At 56.8% G+C, this 18,972-nt stretch overlaps 1 protein-coding gene across 12 annotated transcripts in view; it reads left to right on the top strand.

Moving 5' to 3' along the window:
* LOC104366503 (E3 ubiquitin-protein ligase TRIM9) overlaps positions 1-18,509 on the top strand; it is a 68,644-nt gene extending 50,135 nt beyond the window's left edge. The window contains exons 6-13 of one of the 12 annotated variants that reach the window (XM_042799051.1): positions 920-1,065; positions 3,458-3,596; positions 9,035-9,223; positions 11,638-11,679; positions 12,342-12,365; positions 13,387-13,690; positions 14,436-14,598; positions 16,765-18,509. In XM_042799051.1, the coding sequence (XP_042654985.1) occupies positions 920-1,065; positions 3,458-3,596; positions 9,035-9,223; positions 11,638-11,679; positions 12,342-12,365; positions 13,387-13,690; positions 14,436-14,598; positions 16,765-16,827 (1,070 nt within the window). In that variant the 3' untranslated portion in view covers positions 16,828-18,509. The other 11 variants (XM_042799050.1, XM_042799052.1, XM_042799053.1 and 8 more) reach the window with 11 other exon arrangements.
* The last annotated feature ends 463 nt before the right edge of the window (positions 18,510-18,972 follow it).

Here is an 18,972-nt window from a genome sequence, read left to right as displayed (position 1 = left end):
TGATGGGAGGCTGTGCACCAGCTTCAGCTCCAGAGGCATGCGGAGGCTGAGGACAGGGACCGTCTGGTGCCTGTTTGGAGACATCTCTGACACATGCCTGTGCCTCTTGGGCCTGCCCGGGAGATGCTCAGCAGCAAGGGCTGTTTGCTGGGTGAGCTGGCAGGGAAGGCAAGCCTGGGGGCCCCTCGGGAACCCCCAGAGTGGGTGCTCTGCTTGGGACAGCATGGAAGGACCCTGAGCCTTTTTGGGCAGGTCAAGAGCTATTTCCCTGGTGCTAGAACAGCATCGTTGAGAGACACACTCACCTCTTAACTAAGTCTCCCCTTTTAGGACAGATTCTACCATGGCAAAAAGATCAGGCACTCCCTGTTCTGCAGGTCCTGAGGCTCATCTCTGCTGCTCCGGCATCGCTTGTTTTATTGCAGTGAATTTGTTTGATGGAAAAGCAGAGCAGTGCTTGCTGCTGGGTGGTAGGTGAGGCCAGGCCTACGACTGCAGCCAGCTCCACAGAGAGTGTGGGAGAGTGTCCCAGGTTTGGGACCGGCTGCTGTGAAGAGTCCCGGCAGTTCTGTACCAGGTATATTGTTGCACTGCCATTATTTCACCAAAATGCATTAGAAAGCAGGAAGAAAGCAGAAAAGCTCTGAGAAAATCTCAGCTTCACCAGGCTGCGGGGGGGAGGGGGGGAGGAGGAATTTGGTGGAGCTTGTTTGGGGAACGGTCCTTTCTGCTTCCTCCCCACCTCACACTCGCGAGGTCGCAGTTACATCCCTTGTGCTGTGCTTGCTTCCAAGGCAAGAAATGCATCCTCCACGCTCCAGCTGAAACGTGCCTGCTGCAGGTATCCCCCCCCCCCAGCTCCTCCACTGTGCTGCTAGCAGCCAGGGTTACACTAATTTGTGTTTAGTTTCCTCCCCAGTGCCGGCCCCCCCGATCCTGCAGCTAGAGGAGTGTTGCACCCACAACAACAGTGCCACCTTGTCCTGGAAGCAGCCCCCCTTGTCAACGGTGCAGGTGGAAGGCTACATCCTGGAGCTCGACGACGGCAACGGCGGCCAGTTCAGGGTAGGTGCTCAGAGCATGTCCCAGTGGCAAGGTACTGCTCCTGGCTCTGGTATTGCCCTGCCATGAAGCAGCCAAATTGCTCCCCAGACTTTTTGCAAGTCCCCTCCTTCCCTGGAAACGTGAGACTCGCTGCTGCAGTGCCCAGGGAAGGTGATGGTGCAGCCAAGTTGTGGGCTCTTTTGCGGTGCAAGGTTATTTGAGGGGATGGAAATACCTTTCCAGTGACCAATATGACTCGCAAATGCGAAGAACACATTGAAGCTCCATCTTTTTAGGTTGCTAAATCTTTCATGCAAGGTATGCTAATTGCCATGAAAGACTCATGGTTTGCCAGCTGCCAGCAAGCAGAGGTGTTTAAGGCCTGAGGGCTTTTAAATTGCTGTAATTACACAATTAAAATATGATTTTTCTCTGATCCAACACGCTGATAATTATCCTAGCATTTTCAAATCCACCGAGAACAGGCGCAGGGACCAGCCCATCGTGTTTTCTGAATTCATCCACAAGAAACTCAGGCAGACAGGAGTAGAGCAGTCCAGGCAGAAGAGAGGTGACATGGGCAGGTTGTGGAGAAAGAAGGGAGCAGGAGGCTGAGTTTGGGGAGACCAAGGCTCAGCACAGCCCACCCCGGCAAGGTGAGGGCAATTCCCCAGCGCACCAGCCTTCCCTCCTCCCACCAGCAGCAGGAGGAGGCTTGGATGTGCGTGGCATTCCTGCCACTGGGATTATAGAGGGCTGCTCCAGCAATGGGACACGGCTGGTGCCACGAAGGGGAACATCTCTGGCTTCTCAAATCATTGAGACATTCTCCTGCCCGAAAGCAACGAGCTGACCAGGTCAGGCAGCGATTTGCCCAGTGAGCCGGGCGTGCCAACCGTCCTGTTGGTGACAGTCCCTGCCAGGAGCAGGTCAGGGTGTGACCCAGCCTGTTAGCTACCTCCCACACAGACAGGCAGGAGAGACTGGGACAGTGTCCTGAGACCAGAGGACTCTGCCTTTGGGCATCAAGCCGAAAAGGGGCTTCTTGCAGCGAGCCTGGGGTGGTGAGGTGGGAGCTATGCTCTAATGGGGTGCTGCTGCAGGAGAGCTCTGTGGGTGCTGGAGCCCAGGTAGATCAGGGCCACCTTACTGTGCCATCACCAGTCCCGGCCAGTTCATTAAGACACCTACATTGTGGTCCTTAACCCCAAGCACTGACCCGTCACTGGTCCCAGGGCTGCTCCCTGCCCCAGTCAAGGTGTCAGGAGGGGTGAAAGCAGATTACAGAGCAAGGTTTTGTGAGCTGAGTGTTTCGGTAGCCCGTAGGCCTGTTCACCACTGCCCCTGCTCGTTCCTCTGAGCAGGGCTATGTCAGCAGAAGTGTGACATGCCAGTGAGTCAGCACCCGTTTGCTGTGATCACCTTGTTTTCTTTCAAGGAACTCTTTGATCCTGTCACCCAAGAGCATTCACAGTTGTTTTCTGCAAGGATGTTTCTGTGTCCCGGGCTCAGCCTGTGTACATTCTCTGGCAGAGCTCTGCTGGGATTCAGTGGGAGTTTGGCTGGGATTGATGCCTTGTGACTTGGTCCGATATGAATAGCATCTCCTTCCCCTACAGAAACTGGTTTCATGGTGCAGTATTCACAGAATCACAGAAGGGTTTGGGTTGAAAGGGGACTTAAAGATCACCCAGTCCCACCCTCTATGCCCTGGGCAGGGCCCCCTTCCCCCAGCCCAGGGTGCTCCCAGCCCCGTCCAACCTGGCCTTGAACCCTTCCAGGGAGGGGGCACCCACAGCTGCTCTGGGCACCCTGGGCCAGCACCTCACCCCCCGCACAGGGAACAATTTCTGCCTCAGATCTCACCTAAATCTGTCCTCTGGCAGTTTAAACCCATCACCCCTCGTCCTACCCCCACCCCCTGATCCAGAGTCCCTCCCCACCTCTCCTGTCCCCCCTTTAAGCCCTGGGAGGCCGCTCGAAGGTCCCCCCGGAGCCTTCTCTTCTCCAGGCTGAACCCCCCAACTCTCTCAGCCCGGCCTCCCAGGGGAGCTGCTCCAGCCCCCCCAGCATCTCCGTGGCCTCCTCTGGCCCCGCTCGAGCAGCTCCGTGTCCTTCTGCTGTTGGGGGCCCCCGAGCTGGCCCCAGCACTGCAGGGGGGTCTCCCCAGAGCGGAGCAGAGGGGGAGAATCCCCTCCCTGTGCCTGCTGCCCACACTTCTTTTTATGCAGCCCAAAGTGTTGTCAAGAAACAAACCGTTGGGTCCTTTTGCTCTGCTTTAGCCATACGCAGTGCTCCTAAGTCTGCCCCGCGTAGCAGAGCACGGCTGAACCCTGTGTGACATGACGGCCAGGAGCTGTTCTCCCAACCCTGGGACTCCGTGGTCTGAGCACTAATTGTGCTTGCTTTGCAGGAGGTGTACGTGGGCAAGGAGACCATGTGCACGGTGGACGGGCTTCACTTCAACAGCACGTACAGCGCACGTGTCAAAGCCTTCAACAAAACCGGAGTCAGCCCGTACAGCAAGACCCTGGTCCTGCAGACATCTGAGGGTAAGGCATTGCAACAGCTCCAGCCCCGACGCGCTCGGACACCACTCACACTCACACATGGGGCCCGTCCAGCACACCCAAGCTTAGCATTGCAATTCAGGGAACCACTCCGCTGGTCCTCCAGTTCCCCAGCAGTCACTGCAGGAAAGCCAGCGCTGATGGGAGGGGAAAGGTTATGTCAGGAGCCTTGAACAGTGCCAGCATTTCTCTCTCACCCCTTTCCTTTGCAGAAGATGTTCTTTGGGGAGGTACAGTGAAAGGCATCCCGCAGAGAGGCATTTAAAATTTGGTTGCAGCAGCGTTTGCACTGCACAAAGGGAAGCTCGGATCCTTTCGTTAATTCCGTTTAAAACAAAGCACCACTGCCAACGTTGCTCGTGAAGACACTGAGGGGGGCTGCGCAACGCCGTGACCGCACGATGTCTCCTCCAGCCCCTGGCAGCGCACGACGGAGAGCGGGGGGACGGCGGGGCCTCACGGGTGTCCTTGCAGACCCACGGGGTGCGCAGCCAGCCACGTCGGCATCGCCCCCCGCACCGGCAGGCGCTCGGTTAGAATATTAAACACCCTCTTGCAGGTTGCAGAGGAATCTCCCCGCCTTGGCTTTAAGTACATTTGTCACGCCAGGCACTTAATCCATCGCGGGAAAATTGGCTTCTGACGTGCAGGTGGAGAGTCATAAAGCTAGCTCCGAGAAACGAGGCGGGAGTCAGAAGCAGCAGGCGATGCAGCCATGAAGGAAGGAATTAGCCCCCACCAGCTCATCCACCGCCCCATAGCCTTGATGCCAGGCGAGAAACCCTTCCTTGGGAGTTTTCCACGCTCAGTGGAATCCCTTTTCCTTGCTCCTAAGCTAAAATCTCTCTTTGCCAAGCCACGTGAAGATTTGTTTCTCAGCAGCATCACCAGACCTGGCTGGCAGCTGGCTTGAGAGCAGCATCATGTTCCTGCAGCCCCTCATCATAAAATATTTCTTCCTGATATCCAGTCTGAATCTATACACAGTCTGGGGTCAGGAGGGAGCAAACGCAGCTCATGGGGCTGCTGGTGGGGTGGAAGGAGGGTGAGAGTCTTTTTGCCACAGAGCGTCTCTGGTGGCTTTGAGTGCGGAGGAAAAAAGGGTTTTCTGCTGAAAACTGATTTACAGACAGAAGCAGAGCAAGGCTGTGCAGTGTGTTTTCACTTGCCTGCCTGCACTCACCTGCAGGAGATAACTCTTCCAGTTCAGAAGGGACATGTGCAAGCTTTGAATGTATGGACACTACAGCTTGGTGAGAAATAGGACTCACTTGTGACAGGTAGAGTGGAGAGCAAACCGGTGACAAGCACTTCTCCAAGAGACAGAAAACTCGAATCAGGAGCCGCAAGGGCCTCAGCACGTTGTCTGAGAGCTGTGTGTGTATCTGGAAAGCTGAGCACCAGCATCGAGGGAGCTGCAGTGTTCTTCTGGAGATGCAGGGACAGGACAACCTGGATCCAGCCCCACACGGGAGTGGCCAAGACTGATCCCGAAGCCTGAAGGTCAACACTTCTCACCCACTTCACTACCAGGCTTCACCAGCCTTTGCAGGAGACAGCAGAACTTTGGCTTCTCATCCCATTTGTGTCTTAGAAGACCCATTTGAGACACGGTTTCCTAACCAAAACCAGTTGGGCTTTAAGTCATCCCAGCCAGGAGTTTGGAGGGGGGACCCTATGACCTTCCCAGCTCTGTTTTCCTCTCATAGGGGTTTTCACTGTTGAGCTGAGCTCGCCTATCGTGCAGCTCCAAAATACAAAGGGACCTGGGAAAAAATAGTTGATAGTCCCGGCAGGCCAGGCTGTGCTTGGGGCTGGTGCCTTGGTCTGTGCCAGCAGACAGCCTTTTCGCTCTTCTGAGCATCGGCTGAAAGTTTGCTGCATTCAGCTTTTGCGTTTGTTATTCCAGCATGAAAGAAAGAAGGAGAAGAAGTTAAATGGGCCTGGAGCATTTTCTGTTTGTAGAGGCTGGCTGAGCTTTCTGGACTCTAAGTGAAATAAATTACATCTCTGTGCGTCTTCCAGATATCCAAGTGACTTGGTGAATAGAGCTGCCTCGCACATCACAGCTCTCCAGTGAGGCATTTCTTTCTGGCCTTTACAGCAGCATCAGGCCTTTAAGTGCTATTTTGTCTGAAGTAGGCTTAGCTTTCCCCTTCAGCCATGCTCTGCAGCTTGCTGCAAAGTGTTTGTGCAGGAAGAGGGGACAAAAGAAGAGACAGGCTCAAGATGAAGAGGACATCTCTCTGAACATGGCTGTCCTGCTGGAAGTGGTTATGAGAAATTCTGCTTAGAGTGTTATTTAAAAGCTGGCTTCTAGTCCTAGCACACAAGATCCTTATCCACAGCCTGTGGAAGTTAACTGAAGTCTTTTTTTCTGCCTTTGGTGAGCAGTGGAATGGGCTGTAGAGGCTAGTGGGGAGTAAAATGTCTTGCAGGGTCTCAGCATCTGGAGATAACAAGGATGAGAAGAGGGTAGAGTTGTGTCTGGGCCTCTGCGAGCACGGCTCGGTGGTCCTGCCCAGCCAAACAGACGAGGTGAGCCCGGCAGCCCCGACAGGAATGTCCCATGGGAAGTCGACGCCCATGCAAGTGTACAGCAAGGTGAAGCCCATCGTGTGGTGTCTTCTGCTCATCCCAAAGGAAACTCCATTCTCCAGCTGAGGAAGTTCAGTTCATTCTTCAGAGCTGGTGCTTGGTGCCACCAGCAAGGCAAGGTGGCTCCCGGCTGGGAGAAGGTCTGAAGCCCTTCCCACGTGCTGGGCCCTCTGGGGCTTCCCAGGGATGAAGATCCTCATCATCAGCACAGCCAAATGGCAGCAAGGGCTGCCACGGTCCTTATCTTGAGCTGTGTCCTCTCCCTATCTGGTGTCAGCCTGTTTCACAGCAGCCCTGGGAGTATCTTGCCCTGGCACGTCTTAGCCAGTGCCTTCCAGGTCCATCACTGCAGGCTCCAAAGCACTGCGACGTGGGGCCTGGCTTAGCCTCTCTGTTCCTTCAGCACCTGTGTGAAGTTCAGCTGTAGGCTTGGAAATCAGGCTGGAAGAAAGTTGGCGAGGTGATCCTGTCCTTAGGCACAGACATCTGACAAAGCTTGGCTGGTGGCAGCACCGCTCGACCGCCCTCGTCTCTGGGAGACCTCAGGTCTCCCCGCAGCCTCCTCTTCTCTGGGCTGGGCAGCCCCAGCTCTCTTGGTTTCTCCTCATCCAGCAGATTTTCCAGCCTCGGGCCAGCCTCCTGCTGACTTTGGGACCCAGTCTATTTTCCTCCCGGCACTTTCCTACTTTCACCCTGCCCCCAACTGGTGGTTCCTTGGTGCATTCATGGCTGCGGTGAGGGCAGCCTCTGAAGAGGCCTGGCAGAAGCCCCTGGCTCTGATCTGCTGGTCGTGGTGGGATGCAAACGGCCGCTCCCAGGAACAGGCACCTCACGCACGGTGGCGAGGGATGGAGGAGGAGACCTCCCAGTTGCAATGGGATTAGAGTCTGCAGGAGGGCTGGCTGCGGGGCTGCTTTTCTCTACAAGGATTTCTGAAATGGCTTCTAAGTTCCTCCAGTGTTGTCTCTTTTCACGGGCTGCCCAGCAAGCTGGATGACGGGATGAAGGACTGACTCGCCCCAGGTGGGGTTGGAGAAGAGGAGCTCGGCAGTGCTGGAGGAGACGGTCCCTGCCTGCTCCTGAGGCCCAGATCTGCAGTCCTGGATGGTGCAGAGGTTCGACCTCCCTCCTGCCAAAACCTGCTGCTCCGTTCTCACCCTTCCCCAGGTCTCTTTGCCCACACCTTGGCCCTTCCATTGGGCTGCTTCGTGCCTTCAGCCACGCTCTCCCAGGCACGTGCTGCCTGTGGCCGTGCACTGAGATCCAGCCTGGGGGAAGAGCCGTGTCTCCGCTCCACCTTCTCTCATCTGCTCTGAACCCTTAGCTTCAGGCATGGCTGTGGAGTTTCAAGGCCAGCCGGGTTTTGGCTGCTCGGCTCTTTGGTGAGACACAAGCCTCGGAGCGGAGGATCAGGGAGGAACACACCTGGCCTGTCACACCCTGTGCCCTGCTGTCCCCTCTCCTGGGTTCCCAAACTTGGCCGACTCTGCCAACACCACGAGCAGCCGCTCTCGACCACCTCTGCCACCCCGGGGATGTGGCCAAGGGGCTGGGGCACCACAGCCTGAGAGCCCTTCCCCAGCCTAGTCGAGCACCAGAAGCTTTTCTCTTCTTTCAAGCCCAGTTCCTCATCTGAGGCCCAGCTTCAGGTTCTTTACCAGCCATGGAGTGACCCTCAGCAGCAACCAGGGCTTTTTAACCAACAGTTTTTGGAAAGGGGTGAACAACATGAGGGGAAATAGTCTGCAGGGAGCTGTAGGAACATAAGATGCTAGTTAGGGAGCGCCATGAGCCCAGCTACTCTTGGTAGGAGTTACTTTCACTCTTGGAAGGTGTTGGAGGGCATGTCCCTCCCTAACCTCGAGCTCCATTTATTGACCTGTTGTGCAATAATTTATCTAACCCATTTCTGAACCCACTGACAGTCTTTGCTTCCACAGCCTCGCGCAGCAGCAAGTTGCAGAAGTGACACAGAAACGTGCAAAGAAATGCTTCCTTTTATCTCTTTTAATGTGATTTCCAGCTCAATCCATATGCACAGCTGAGACAGGAAGGCTGGGGCTACAGTGTTCGGGAGCATATCTGACTTGAATGTGTGGATTCTATGTTCTGATGTTAAAATATCCCTTGACAAGGCTAGGGAAGGAATTGCAGGAGGTGATCGTTGGTGGTAGCGGGGAACAGAAACCGATGACCCGAGAGGTTCCCTCTACTCTGACATTTTGCTGTGAATCACATGAGTTAAATTCTTACTGTAAGGCTCAGATGTGTTTTAACAGGTACAAAGGGATACCAAGAACACAACATCCCGAACAGCCTTTGAGTAAGGTGGGTGCTTGGTGGTACTTAGGGTAATATAGCTTAGTACAGCCCTGCAAAATGCCTTTCAGCGTTACCAACCGACTAGTCTTTACGCCACTAATTATTGTGCACAAAAAAGTATGAGATTTATTAAAGAACAGTGGGGAGTGTGCATGGTAACTTGTGAATTTTTTTAGGTGCGTTACTGTGAAGAGGTGCAGGACTCGCTTTAAAGAAAAGCGTATTGAATGTGTCATGATGGCTTGGGAACGTTTTGGAAGATGAAAATGTGTTTATTGCCGATACTGTCGGAGGCAAGGCTTTCCTGAAGGGTCTCGCTGGGTTGCACAGCACCAGACATTTCTGCTCCACGCGCCGTACGCACGCTCGCTGCAGCAGAGCAGGGTCCGTGCGTGCCGGAGCGTCTGTGCTCTGCTCCGGGCGCTGGTCTCGGGCGATGGAGTGACACCGTCCAGCAGACCCGATTTCTGATCTCTAGTTTGCATTGATCTTACGTTTAGACACGCAGTCAGAAGAACAGACCCTCCCTTTTCCAGTGCCTTTGGAAAGATCGCAGCTTCGTAGAATGAGTCCTTTCTCCTCCACCCTTAATCTGCAACCCAGCTTTCCGGGGAGATCCTACTTTGAGCTAAGATCTTCGGCCCACCAGCTGAGCTTGCATTCTTCTTTACAGTCCCTGAATTCAGCTGGTGAGCCGAGTGCCTCTGGCATTTCCTCTTAGTCTGTGCTTCCGGGCATCTCCAAAGTATTTGTTTGTTTTGTTCCGTTGTGTTTGTTTTTCCCATGACATGCCGATGGCAGGGGGAACTCCTTCTGTTTGTCAGTGGCCTGTTCCTGCCGCGGGGGGGGGGGGAGTTTCGGTGGCGTAGTTATCGTGGTGTTTTCGTCTGTACGTACCAGCATGGGCAGTTTTAGGCGTGGGGTGACGGAGCAGCACAGCAACTCCTTACGTGGGTGCTGCTCTTGGCAGGGCTGGCATGGCCGAAGCATTTCGCACAGCCAGCCGGCAGAGCAGGTCCCTCATCTCTAGTTTGCATTGATCTCATGTCTAGGGACAGTCCAGAAGAACAGACCCTCCCTGGGAGAAACCTGTGGGGACAGCTCGATGGTTTGCTTTCCCTGTACAACCAGAAAACGCAGCCTCTGCCGTGAGATTTGTTCAGCGAAATTAGTTTGCTCGATTAAATCCAGATCCCTCCTAATAAATCCAGACCCCCCTTAAGAAAGAAGCAAGTCTAGGTGCAAGCAAGGTCTAGCTAAGGCCAACTCACAGACCCCTTGCAGTCTGGCTTCTTAAGCCCCTGTAGGTGTGGGCTGTTGTCCGCTCAGCTTGGAGCACTGGGCTGGGCTTTTGCAAAAGCAGACGCGATCGTAGCGAAGTCTGGTTTTCTGCAGAGCAGAGGGAACCACTGCCGTGACACACCTTGCTCGTCTGGCAGCACCCACAAGCGCTTTGCTTGGTGCCTTGCGCCCGGGCCTGGCGGGCTGGGGTGGGCTGTAGGCAGTACAGGCAGAAAGAGTGACGGTGTCGGGCAGCCAGCGAAGGAACCGCAGGCACGGTGCATCTCTCAGAGCTGTTTTCTAACCAATCTTTGCACATCTTCCCTTGCTAAAGATCCTGGGCCCTGATTCTTCCGCCACTCTGGATTTACACCACTCCATGGGCTCCAGTGGAGTAATTCACAGCTTCCTCTGGTGTAAGCCCAGGAAGAATGGGGGCCCCCGATTGTTTGATTTCCATCCCATAACCCGGAATGAGGAATGCTGCAGCATGACCCTTGCCAGAATAACCGGGGGCCCTGCAACTTTCTTTTCCTTGTGCTTTTTATGTTTTTGGTTTTTTTCTCATCGTACCGCTGTGCGCTAATGGCTTGAACTCTTGTTTTTGTCACGGACGTTTCTAACTTTGTGTCCGGTGTCCCGAGATCCACCGCGACGGCCACGAGCAACGCTCGGGTGTGCAGCAGGGGCCTCCGCGGCCGCGGCCTGGGGTGGTGGGGCAAGGGCGAAACGGGGTCCTGAACGTGCCGCACCCGGGTGAACTTGTACCGCAGCGATGCGCGGAGACCTTGAAAACCACTCTTTGAACAGGGGCACGGGGCACGATTCATTAAAACGGCTTCAGGAGGTGCTGCTTGGCCCTCGCCACGGAGCACGGCGGCGGCCAGATGCTTTCCCACCAACAGGCACGTCAGCAGGGGGGAAAAAAACCTGTTCCCTCGCCACAGGAGAGCTGAAAACCAGTCACAGAGCTAGACAGGGAGTTCTTTAAAATCCTTCACGAATGCCTACCCATGCAATGTCAACATGAGGCTTCATGCTGCCCTCTCCTCCTGGCGAGGACGAGCTCCTGGATCAGGAGAAGCTCCTGCAGGAGGAGAAGCTCCTGGGTGAGCCCCCCGGCTGCGGTGCGGCTCCCACAAGGTGTTGGCAGCCAGCGGGTCAGGCACAGCCCAGGCACAGGAGGATGAAGGGCACCCCGACACATCCTCCCTGGGAAGCTACGGCCCGGTGCCCTTTGGGTGCTAGCAGGGGCGTGAGGCCAAGCACCTGCCCCCCAGGGACCCCCCTCTCCGGCTCCGCTCCTGCCCAGGTTGCCCACGGGGCAGGGGAGGCAGCCCGGGAGAGCTCGGTGGTCCCTATTCCCTGGACGCACCAGCGGCTGCTCTGCTTTCATCAGTCCCTGTCCTCCAAGGAGTGGGTTTTGAGTAATTCAGCTGAGGGTCAGTCTAGAGAATATTTGCCGAGCGGCCCAGATACTCCACCAAAGCTAAAATTTCCTGCCTCTTTTCTGGAGGAAAGCGCAACGATTTGGCACCCCAAGCTGTTAGCTATCAGAGCTGATGCTCTTGAAGGCTTGTGATGGGATCTGACAATGAATGCTCCACACTTCCCAGAGGTGAGGCTCACCAAAACGGCCAACAGTCCACACATAAACCTCACGGGTTGTATTTGCAACCCCTCTCCCTGCACTCTGGCTTTTAATGAATCAGGCCTCCCGTGGCTGGCTGGATGCTTAGTTAACGGTTAAATGCTCATGAGTGTTTTTCAGGTGGTTGTTGTTTCGTAGCTGTGATGTGTGAAATGTAGTATCTCTTTATAGGATGCAATTTTGAGACACAAGGAACGCCTTACTCTCAATTAGGCAAGTATATTTATTACAGTTATCTGGCACCTACTCCACATTGCTCATCCTTTTTTCTTTTTTAAATCTTGAACTTTTCTTTGGTGACTGAGCAGCATTTCTTGCGCGTACCCTGCTTGCAGGGCGTGCTTGGATGTCATGGCAGTAGGCAAATTTGGAGGAGGAACAGTCATTGACGTACGATGTAAAGTCATTTTAAGTTTTTCCCCGTACGGTTTTAAAGAGAAGCCTGAAGTCAGTGCTCTGGAAATGGCCCTGCCATTACAAACTGATCCTCCTGCTGGAAGCAATACGTATTCCAGTTCATTAAGGGCGCTTGAACGTGGGTCGAATGCCGAGGAGGTGATTAGCCCCTCTGCAGCTAATTGGAGCGAGCGCTGGTGGTAGCTGCTTGCCTGTTCATCCCCCTGGGAGGAGGAGCCCGTGCCCAGCCCGGTGGGATTTCCTCCTGGGGCAGCTCTCACACCGTGCCAGCCAGCCCGTGCCCCCTCGCAGCCCGAGCCCATCCTCCCTCCGTCTCTCCCCACCTTTACGCAAAATGCTGAGAGGTCCGTGCGCTCGCTGGAGAAGCAGGCAAGCAGAAATTGTTTCTCGTTCCTTTCTTTACCCAACTTTACGTGCTGTTTTCTCTCCTGCATGCCTTTCCTTGGGAATGACCGCAGTTGACATTAAAAAAATGGTGGCAGGTACGGAATCGCCTCCGTCACGTTGCGAAAGTGGGGCACCCGCGTGCATGTGAGCTGTCTTGTGAACCGATCCAATAAATCGATGAATAAATCTCACCCGAGTGTTTTATTTTTCAAGCCGTATTTACTCCTACAGGCGTGAGAGTGTTTTGTGGATGTGTCAGTTCACGTTTCAGTGACCGCTGGAGAAAACCACCTGGGGAACCGGGCTGGTGGCTTGTGAAACCCCATGCCTCTGTCTTGTCCAGGACGTGACACTGTAGCTGTCAGATTTGCAGTAACCGAGTCCCGTGCATTTAAACCAGCAGCTGTGCCGAGTCGTGGAGGTTTTGGGGTGTTTTCCAGCCTTCCCATGAGCTAGCTCTTGTCTTACGTGTGGCCGGTTGCTCCGCAGGGAGGTTTTCTGGTGTGATGATGTAGCACCTCTGTCAATGCAGACCTTTGTGTGTGCTTTTGGTTCCCAGGACTGCCAGCCCTCACATACGCACACAGAATTTATCTGCTAATCCTCGGTCCCCCTTCCCACGCTGGGCCTGACCCCGCAAACTGTTGCTTGCATGAGTAACCCTTAGTCGTAAAAGTTATGTCAGCTGGAGCCTGGAGACCTGGCTGGGATCGCACATCTCCTGCTAGGGCCACATTTTAGGAGATGGTGAGGATCCTGCGGGCTCACGAGCTGAGACAGACAGACCGACCGCGGGGAGGGGACGGAGACAGACAGGCACCGGGGAGCCGCAAGAGCAAAACTCGTCTGAATCCCGGCCCTAAAGCCTCAGCCACGCAGCCTCACGAGCTCGAAGCGTCCCCCCCGTGATGGAAGGGGTGATGCCCCTCTCCGCTCTGCAGCTCCCTGCCCGCTTCTGGCCGCCACGCCGGCGGGCAGCAGCCCGAGCCCCCGCCGTGCCTCCGCGCTCCGCGTCGGGCCCTGCATGCAGCATGTGCCGTTCCGTCGCCGCCGCGCCACGGGGCTGGGTCGCCCGTGCTCCCGCCCGACTAACCCGGTGTTGTTTGTGTGTTCCAGTTGCTTGGTTTTCTTTCGATCCTGCCTCTGCCCATGCTGACATCATCTTTTCTAATGACAACCTGACTGTCACCTGCAACAGCTATGATGACAGGGTTGTGCTGGGGAAAACGGGCTTTTCCAAAGGGCTCCATTACTGGGAGCTGTCGATCGATCGTTACGATAACCACCCCGACCCGGCCTTTGGCGTGGCACGCATTGATGTCCTGAAGGATGCCATGCTGGGCAAGGATGACAAGGCCTGGGCCATGTACGTGGACAATAACCGGAGCTGGTTCATGCACAACAATTCGCACACCAACAGGTAGGCGCTCTGGAACGGGGTCTTCCTCCCAGAGGCCACAGCCCAGTCTCAGCCCCAGTAAGAGCCCGTGGCTTTTCCAGTGGCGCCCACGGGAAGGGTGGCATCACCCCTCATCGCCTCTACTAGAGGATGTGCCCTTGCCCCGAGCGAAGGACAGTCCCTGCCTCCCCGGTTCTGCCTTGCTCCAATATTCCTTCCCTGCCTCCTGCGACTCTTTCCACGCTGACTCTTCCCCCTGAGCGTGCGCGGCACCACCCTCTTAACACCCAAAGCCTTAGCGACTCACGCAGTGAGAAATTAGCATTTGCCTTTATGCCCGTGCCACAGCTATTGCTCACTGTCCCCGCGGGTCGCTGGGGCTTTGAAGCCTGGGGAGAGCTTGGCGTCACCTTCCTGCAGCCTCAGAGGCCGTTCCCCGGTGGGTCGGCAGGTTTGGAAGTGGGTCCTGCAGCTTTGCTCCCCCACCCTGGGCCACTCGCTTTGCCCCCGAGGTTGTGTTGCTGTGGCTGTTCCGGTCGGTGGCTTTTGCCCTCGGGGACGTCGTGGCAAGCGGAGGGAGAGCAGCTCTGTGGGAGGCTTGGGTGGTGCCCAGGGACTTGGGAGCGTGGCCGGGATGGGCGCAGGTCATGGCCTGGCTCCTGGGTGAGCCGTGAAGTTCAGCATCGTGTCCCTGAGGTCTCTGAGCCAGGAACAAAAGGGGCATTTAAGCCGCGGAGACGCTCTGATCTTCTTCTCCCCCTCGCAGAACCGAGGGTGGGATAACGAAAGGCGCCACGGTGGGAGTGCTGCTGGATTTGACCAGGAGGACCTTGACGTTCTCCATCAACGAGGACCAGCAAGGGCCTGTCGCCTTCGAGAACCTGGAGGGCCTCTTCTTCCCGGCGGTCAGCCTCAACAGGAACGTGCAGGTACGTGCGCGGGCCGTGCTCTCCGGGGCGCCGCGGCAGCACGCCCTGCGGCTGAGCTTGCTGGCAGGCAGTGCTGTCACTGCTCAACCTTGCTGGTGCTGAGCAGCGCGGGGCCTTTGTGGTGTGGGGCGGGCCCTTGTGCGCCGGGGGTGGCTTGGCAAGAGCTAAACGTACACCCTAAACCACCGGTGAGTCTCTAAGGTCAGGACAGGCCTTCCTGCAGGCTCTGCTGCTGCCTCCAGCCCCCCCCCCCGCCAATCCAGGTTCCTCCATCGCGGCTGCTGAAGCACCAGGGTTCTCCAGCCCTCCCTGGTTGGTGGGGTTTGACAACTCCCATTTTGTGATACTACCCCCCACAAGAGCCTCCCCAGCTCTTACAGCTCTCCCAGGACCCAGGCAGGAGCATTAGCTGGGAGAAGGGCACCTTTTAAAGCCTATTTTCCTGCAGGGAGTTTCAAACCCCTCTTCTCTCCCTCTCTCTCAAGCTCTCACCTCTCCTGAACACCGCCAAGCAGTGGCTCCTCATCTTTCATATTTCTTCTCACTAATCTCATCCCTGCTTTCCTCTCCCCCAACGAGCCCCCCATGTTCACCAAGCCTGGCTTTGGCACATCCACTCTACCACGGCTTGCACCTCCGGCACCGCACAAGTGCCCAGGCACAGCCCAGGCCCCCTTGCACGTCACAGATGACCTCAGGGTGTCGAGCATTTTGGCACGCTCTCCCGCGGCGAATCCCAAAGGCATCACCTCTGTGCAAGGCCGGAGACACCAAATGGCCTCTGCAAATTAAGGATCCGTGCGTTAGGGCGTGCTGTGCTCTGGTACCAAGGCACCCACAGTTTTCCAGCAACACCGGAGCAGAGGTTGGGCAGTACCAGCCCAAACCCTGGGAGCATCCCTGCCGGAGCGTCCCGGTGTTTAATTAGGAGATGTAAAAGAAGCATATCTTGTCTGCAGTGGTTTTAGAGGCTGCTCTATTGATGCGGTGTGGTAAAAACATCCTGCTCTGCGATGGGTTTAATTCCTACCACAGCCTTCTACACAACCCTAAAAGACAAGTGTGTTTCTAGAGCCCCTCTGCTTGCTGACATGTCTTGGGGCAAGGCAGAGCTTAAAGCCCCTGACAACAGAGAAGTCCCATGGGTTGCTGATAAAAGGCTGCTAATAAACCCAAGCCACTCATTATCCTTCTTCAAAGGTATATGACTCTTAATTAGGAGGGAAATAATTGTGGTACAGAAAAAGTTTTCTAGAAATCTGTGTCTGAAGGGGAAAATGCTGCTGTTCCAATAAAAGAAGGAACTGTGCTTACCTCCCAAATTAAGTCATTGGTGGAGGGAACTGAATTACTGGTGCGCAGCTCCTCGGGGTGTGTGGGGGTGTTTCCAGGACGTGGCCCCTGGCCCCGTCACTCCGTACACGGGGAGCCTGCCCGTGTCCCTTCCCACGGGCCAGGGATTTCCGAGCCACAGGGAGCATCAGAGCTCCAGCACTTCTTTCACTTCCCCTTTGCCCCTGTGCTGCCGGCTCTGCCGCATCGCTCCCCGTCCCCCGATGCTGCTGGGCCAAGTGCCCGGCTCCCATTTCCAGAGAATCCTAGAATGGTTTGGGTTGGCAGGGACCACTGGAGGTTGCACTTGAGCATCCTCCCGCGCCGTAGCACGGCCCTGCCCCAGCACCCTGCTCAGCTTCCCCGCTGTGAAGGTCCTTCCTGCCACCAGTAATTGCCCCGTGCTCAGCTCAGGGGCTTCTCGGAGGTCTCCTTCTGTACTGGGCAGCTTCGCTGTCCTTCAAGCCCCTCCGTACTCTTTCGTCCATCCCATCTGCAGCAAGACCCGACTGCCGCCGTGTCCCACCTCTCTGGCTGTTGGGATTTATCCGCAGCCAGCCTGGTGCCAGCGGTCTCGCTTCACGCTGGAGCCTGCTTAGGGGATCCTGCAGCACAAACCGAACCGTGAAGCAGCGAGATGGGAGCCACCACCGTGGGCCTGGCGATGGCCTCTCCCACCCCCCCACACCCCCCCCCCCGGCCCCTCCCCGGCTGCAGCGGGGAGGATGCGCAGTGGGGCAGGAGGAGCCGTGGGCTCCCCACAACATCCCCGGCCTCATCCTGCCTCTCCCCGGGGACGATGTGCCGGCTGTTGGACCGTGTCTCTCCTTGCAGGTGACGCTGCACACCGGCCTGCCGGTCCCCGAATTCTACGCTTCGCGCTCGGCCATGCCGTGAGGATGCTCCCGGAGCCGGCTGCCTCTTCTCGGGACGAGAGGAGCCAGCCTGTTCCCTCCTGCGGGACGAGCCTGGAGCCGAGCTGCCGGGTCCCTGCTCGGCCTCCGGCCGGAGACGAGGAGGCAAAGCGGGCGGGAAGAACCTGGTTTTTGGCCGCCTCTGATCTCCACCCTCCCGCGCTGTCCTGTGTGTGTGCGCTTCGCTGTTTCGCTCTTTTTGGCTGATGAAGTACCTAGGTAGCCTGAGATGTTCCTCTGTGTCCGCTTTTAGGTTTGGATTTATTGATTTGAGCCAGGGTTTGGGCGGGAGGGGGGCAGTTTAGTCTCGTTTGGCAGAATGCTTTCCCCGGGGGTGGCCAGAGGGGACCCCCGCCACGGGAAAGCTTTTGCCCACGCCAGCGCCGTTACTTTGCAAGATATTTCTTTCCCCTCCGCGGCCTTTCTGGCAGAGCACCCTCCATCACGTGTAGAGGTGGGTCCTGGATTACCAGTCAGTCTCGGTGTCCTTACCAAAACGCCCAGCCCTGTCCCTTGTCCCCCTCCACCCCAACCTTGAGGCATTTCTGTGGGGCAGGGGGGGGTCTCCCTGTCCCCGGGTGCCGGCAGGCCCTCGATCCGGTGCCGGTGCTCTCCCCCGGCTCCCCACAGCCCGGCGCCGGCACACGCGCCACAGCCATACGCCGGAGAGCCCTCGCCCAGGCTCTTTGGAGATTTAGCATTTATTTTTTTATAGTTGCCGTACAAAGCCTAGCCTTAAATTCTAACCGATAGCATCCTTCCGTTCACCGGAGAATTCATTCTGCAGTGAAGGTCTGACGGGGGGAGCCCGGGGATGGGGATGGCGCTGGGAGGGGGGGGGGGGGGGGCGGCGATGAGGATGGGGATGAAGGAGAGCTGGCCACAGCCCTGCCACGCACTCTCAGGAATACGTGCCCGCTGCCCTGCCTGCGCCTGCTGCCGGCAGCAGTTCCCGTCCGCCTCCGCTCCCCACCCTGATTTTCTGGTAATTCAGAAGCAGGAGAGGTGCCAGCTCCCCCCCCGCCGTCCCCGCGCCGAGGGCGCCTGCATGCGCATGTCCCCCCGCGTCGCTTTTCGGTCCCTCGCCGCCTGCCCGCCGGGGCTGGCGGAGCTGGGGGGGGGGGGGGGGGGGATTGGGGGGGTGTTAGGGGGTGGTAGGCAGCGCCGGCGCTGCCAGCTCGTGCCGGCGTGCCCAGTTCAGCCGGAGAGCTGCAGCCCATCGATCCGGGGTCGGGCGGGATGCTACAGGAGCACCGCTCCAGCAGAAAGACAAGTGTAAATAGACCGTTCCCTCCCGGCCTGCCCACCTCTAGGACGGTCCCATTTGTTCCCTCGTTGCTCTAGTATTAAGTTTACCTAATTTATTGGATAGGTGCTATCTTGTTGACTTACACCGAGGAGTTTCTCTCAGCTGCAGGAGAGCCGTGTTGCGGGACAACGCCGAGCAGCTCTTTGGTGAATTCCTGACGAGCCCCCGTGGCCGGCTCACGCGGGGCTCCTCTCTCAGCCGTTATCCCCCGTTCTTTAGGATGTTCATGGTGCTTATTAGACTCCCAGTGATTGTAAGACGTCGTCCCCCTGTACCGCGATGATAGCTGCATACAGCCGCTGTACTGAAGAGAAGTGTCATGTTTGCTGTTCTAATAAAGGACTTTTATGAGAGAAGGGCAGAGCCTGCAGAGCATCCCTGCGCCACCACAACCCACCACCCCCCCCCAGCTTCGGTCCCGTCTCATCCCAGTGCAGGTCACCACAACCCCAGGGTGGCGGGGACAGGAATTTTTATTTCCCCCCCCACCCGCATCCAGGAGACGCCCCAGGAGGGAAACGGGTTGTTGCAAAGCCCGTGTTACCCCTGCGGGGTTTGCGGGGAGCTAACCCGGGCACAGCCGTGAACCCCAAATCCAACAGCCCCAACGTCCCACTCAGCCTTTTCCCGACCCTTCCGGGGAGTTTGGGGGGGGCCAAGGGATGGTCCTGGGTGCCAAGGAGCCGGGATGTAAGGAAGGAGGAACAGCATGTAGCAGGAGGGAGGAATTACCTAAGGGTAATTGTTCCTGGGGGGGGGCCAAACTGCTGCATCCAGCCCAGAGCAGCCGCCCCAACACCAGCCCCTGCCTGGAGACCC

This window comes from Tyto alba, unplaced genomic scaffold (genome assembly GCF_018691265.1).
Source record: "Tyto alba isolate M040663 unplaced genomic scaffold, T.alba_DEE_v4.0 Super-Scaffold_29, whole genome shotgun sequence".
NCBI classification, from domain to species: domain Eukaryota; kingdom Metazoa; phylum Chordata; class Aves; order Strigiformes; family Tytonidae; genus Tyto; species Tyto alba.
Note: the sequence above shows the minus strand (reverse complement) of the source record. Positions and strands in the feature narration are given on the sequence as shown.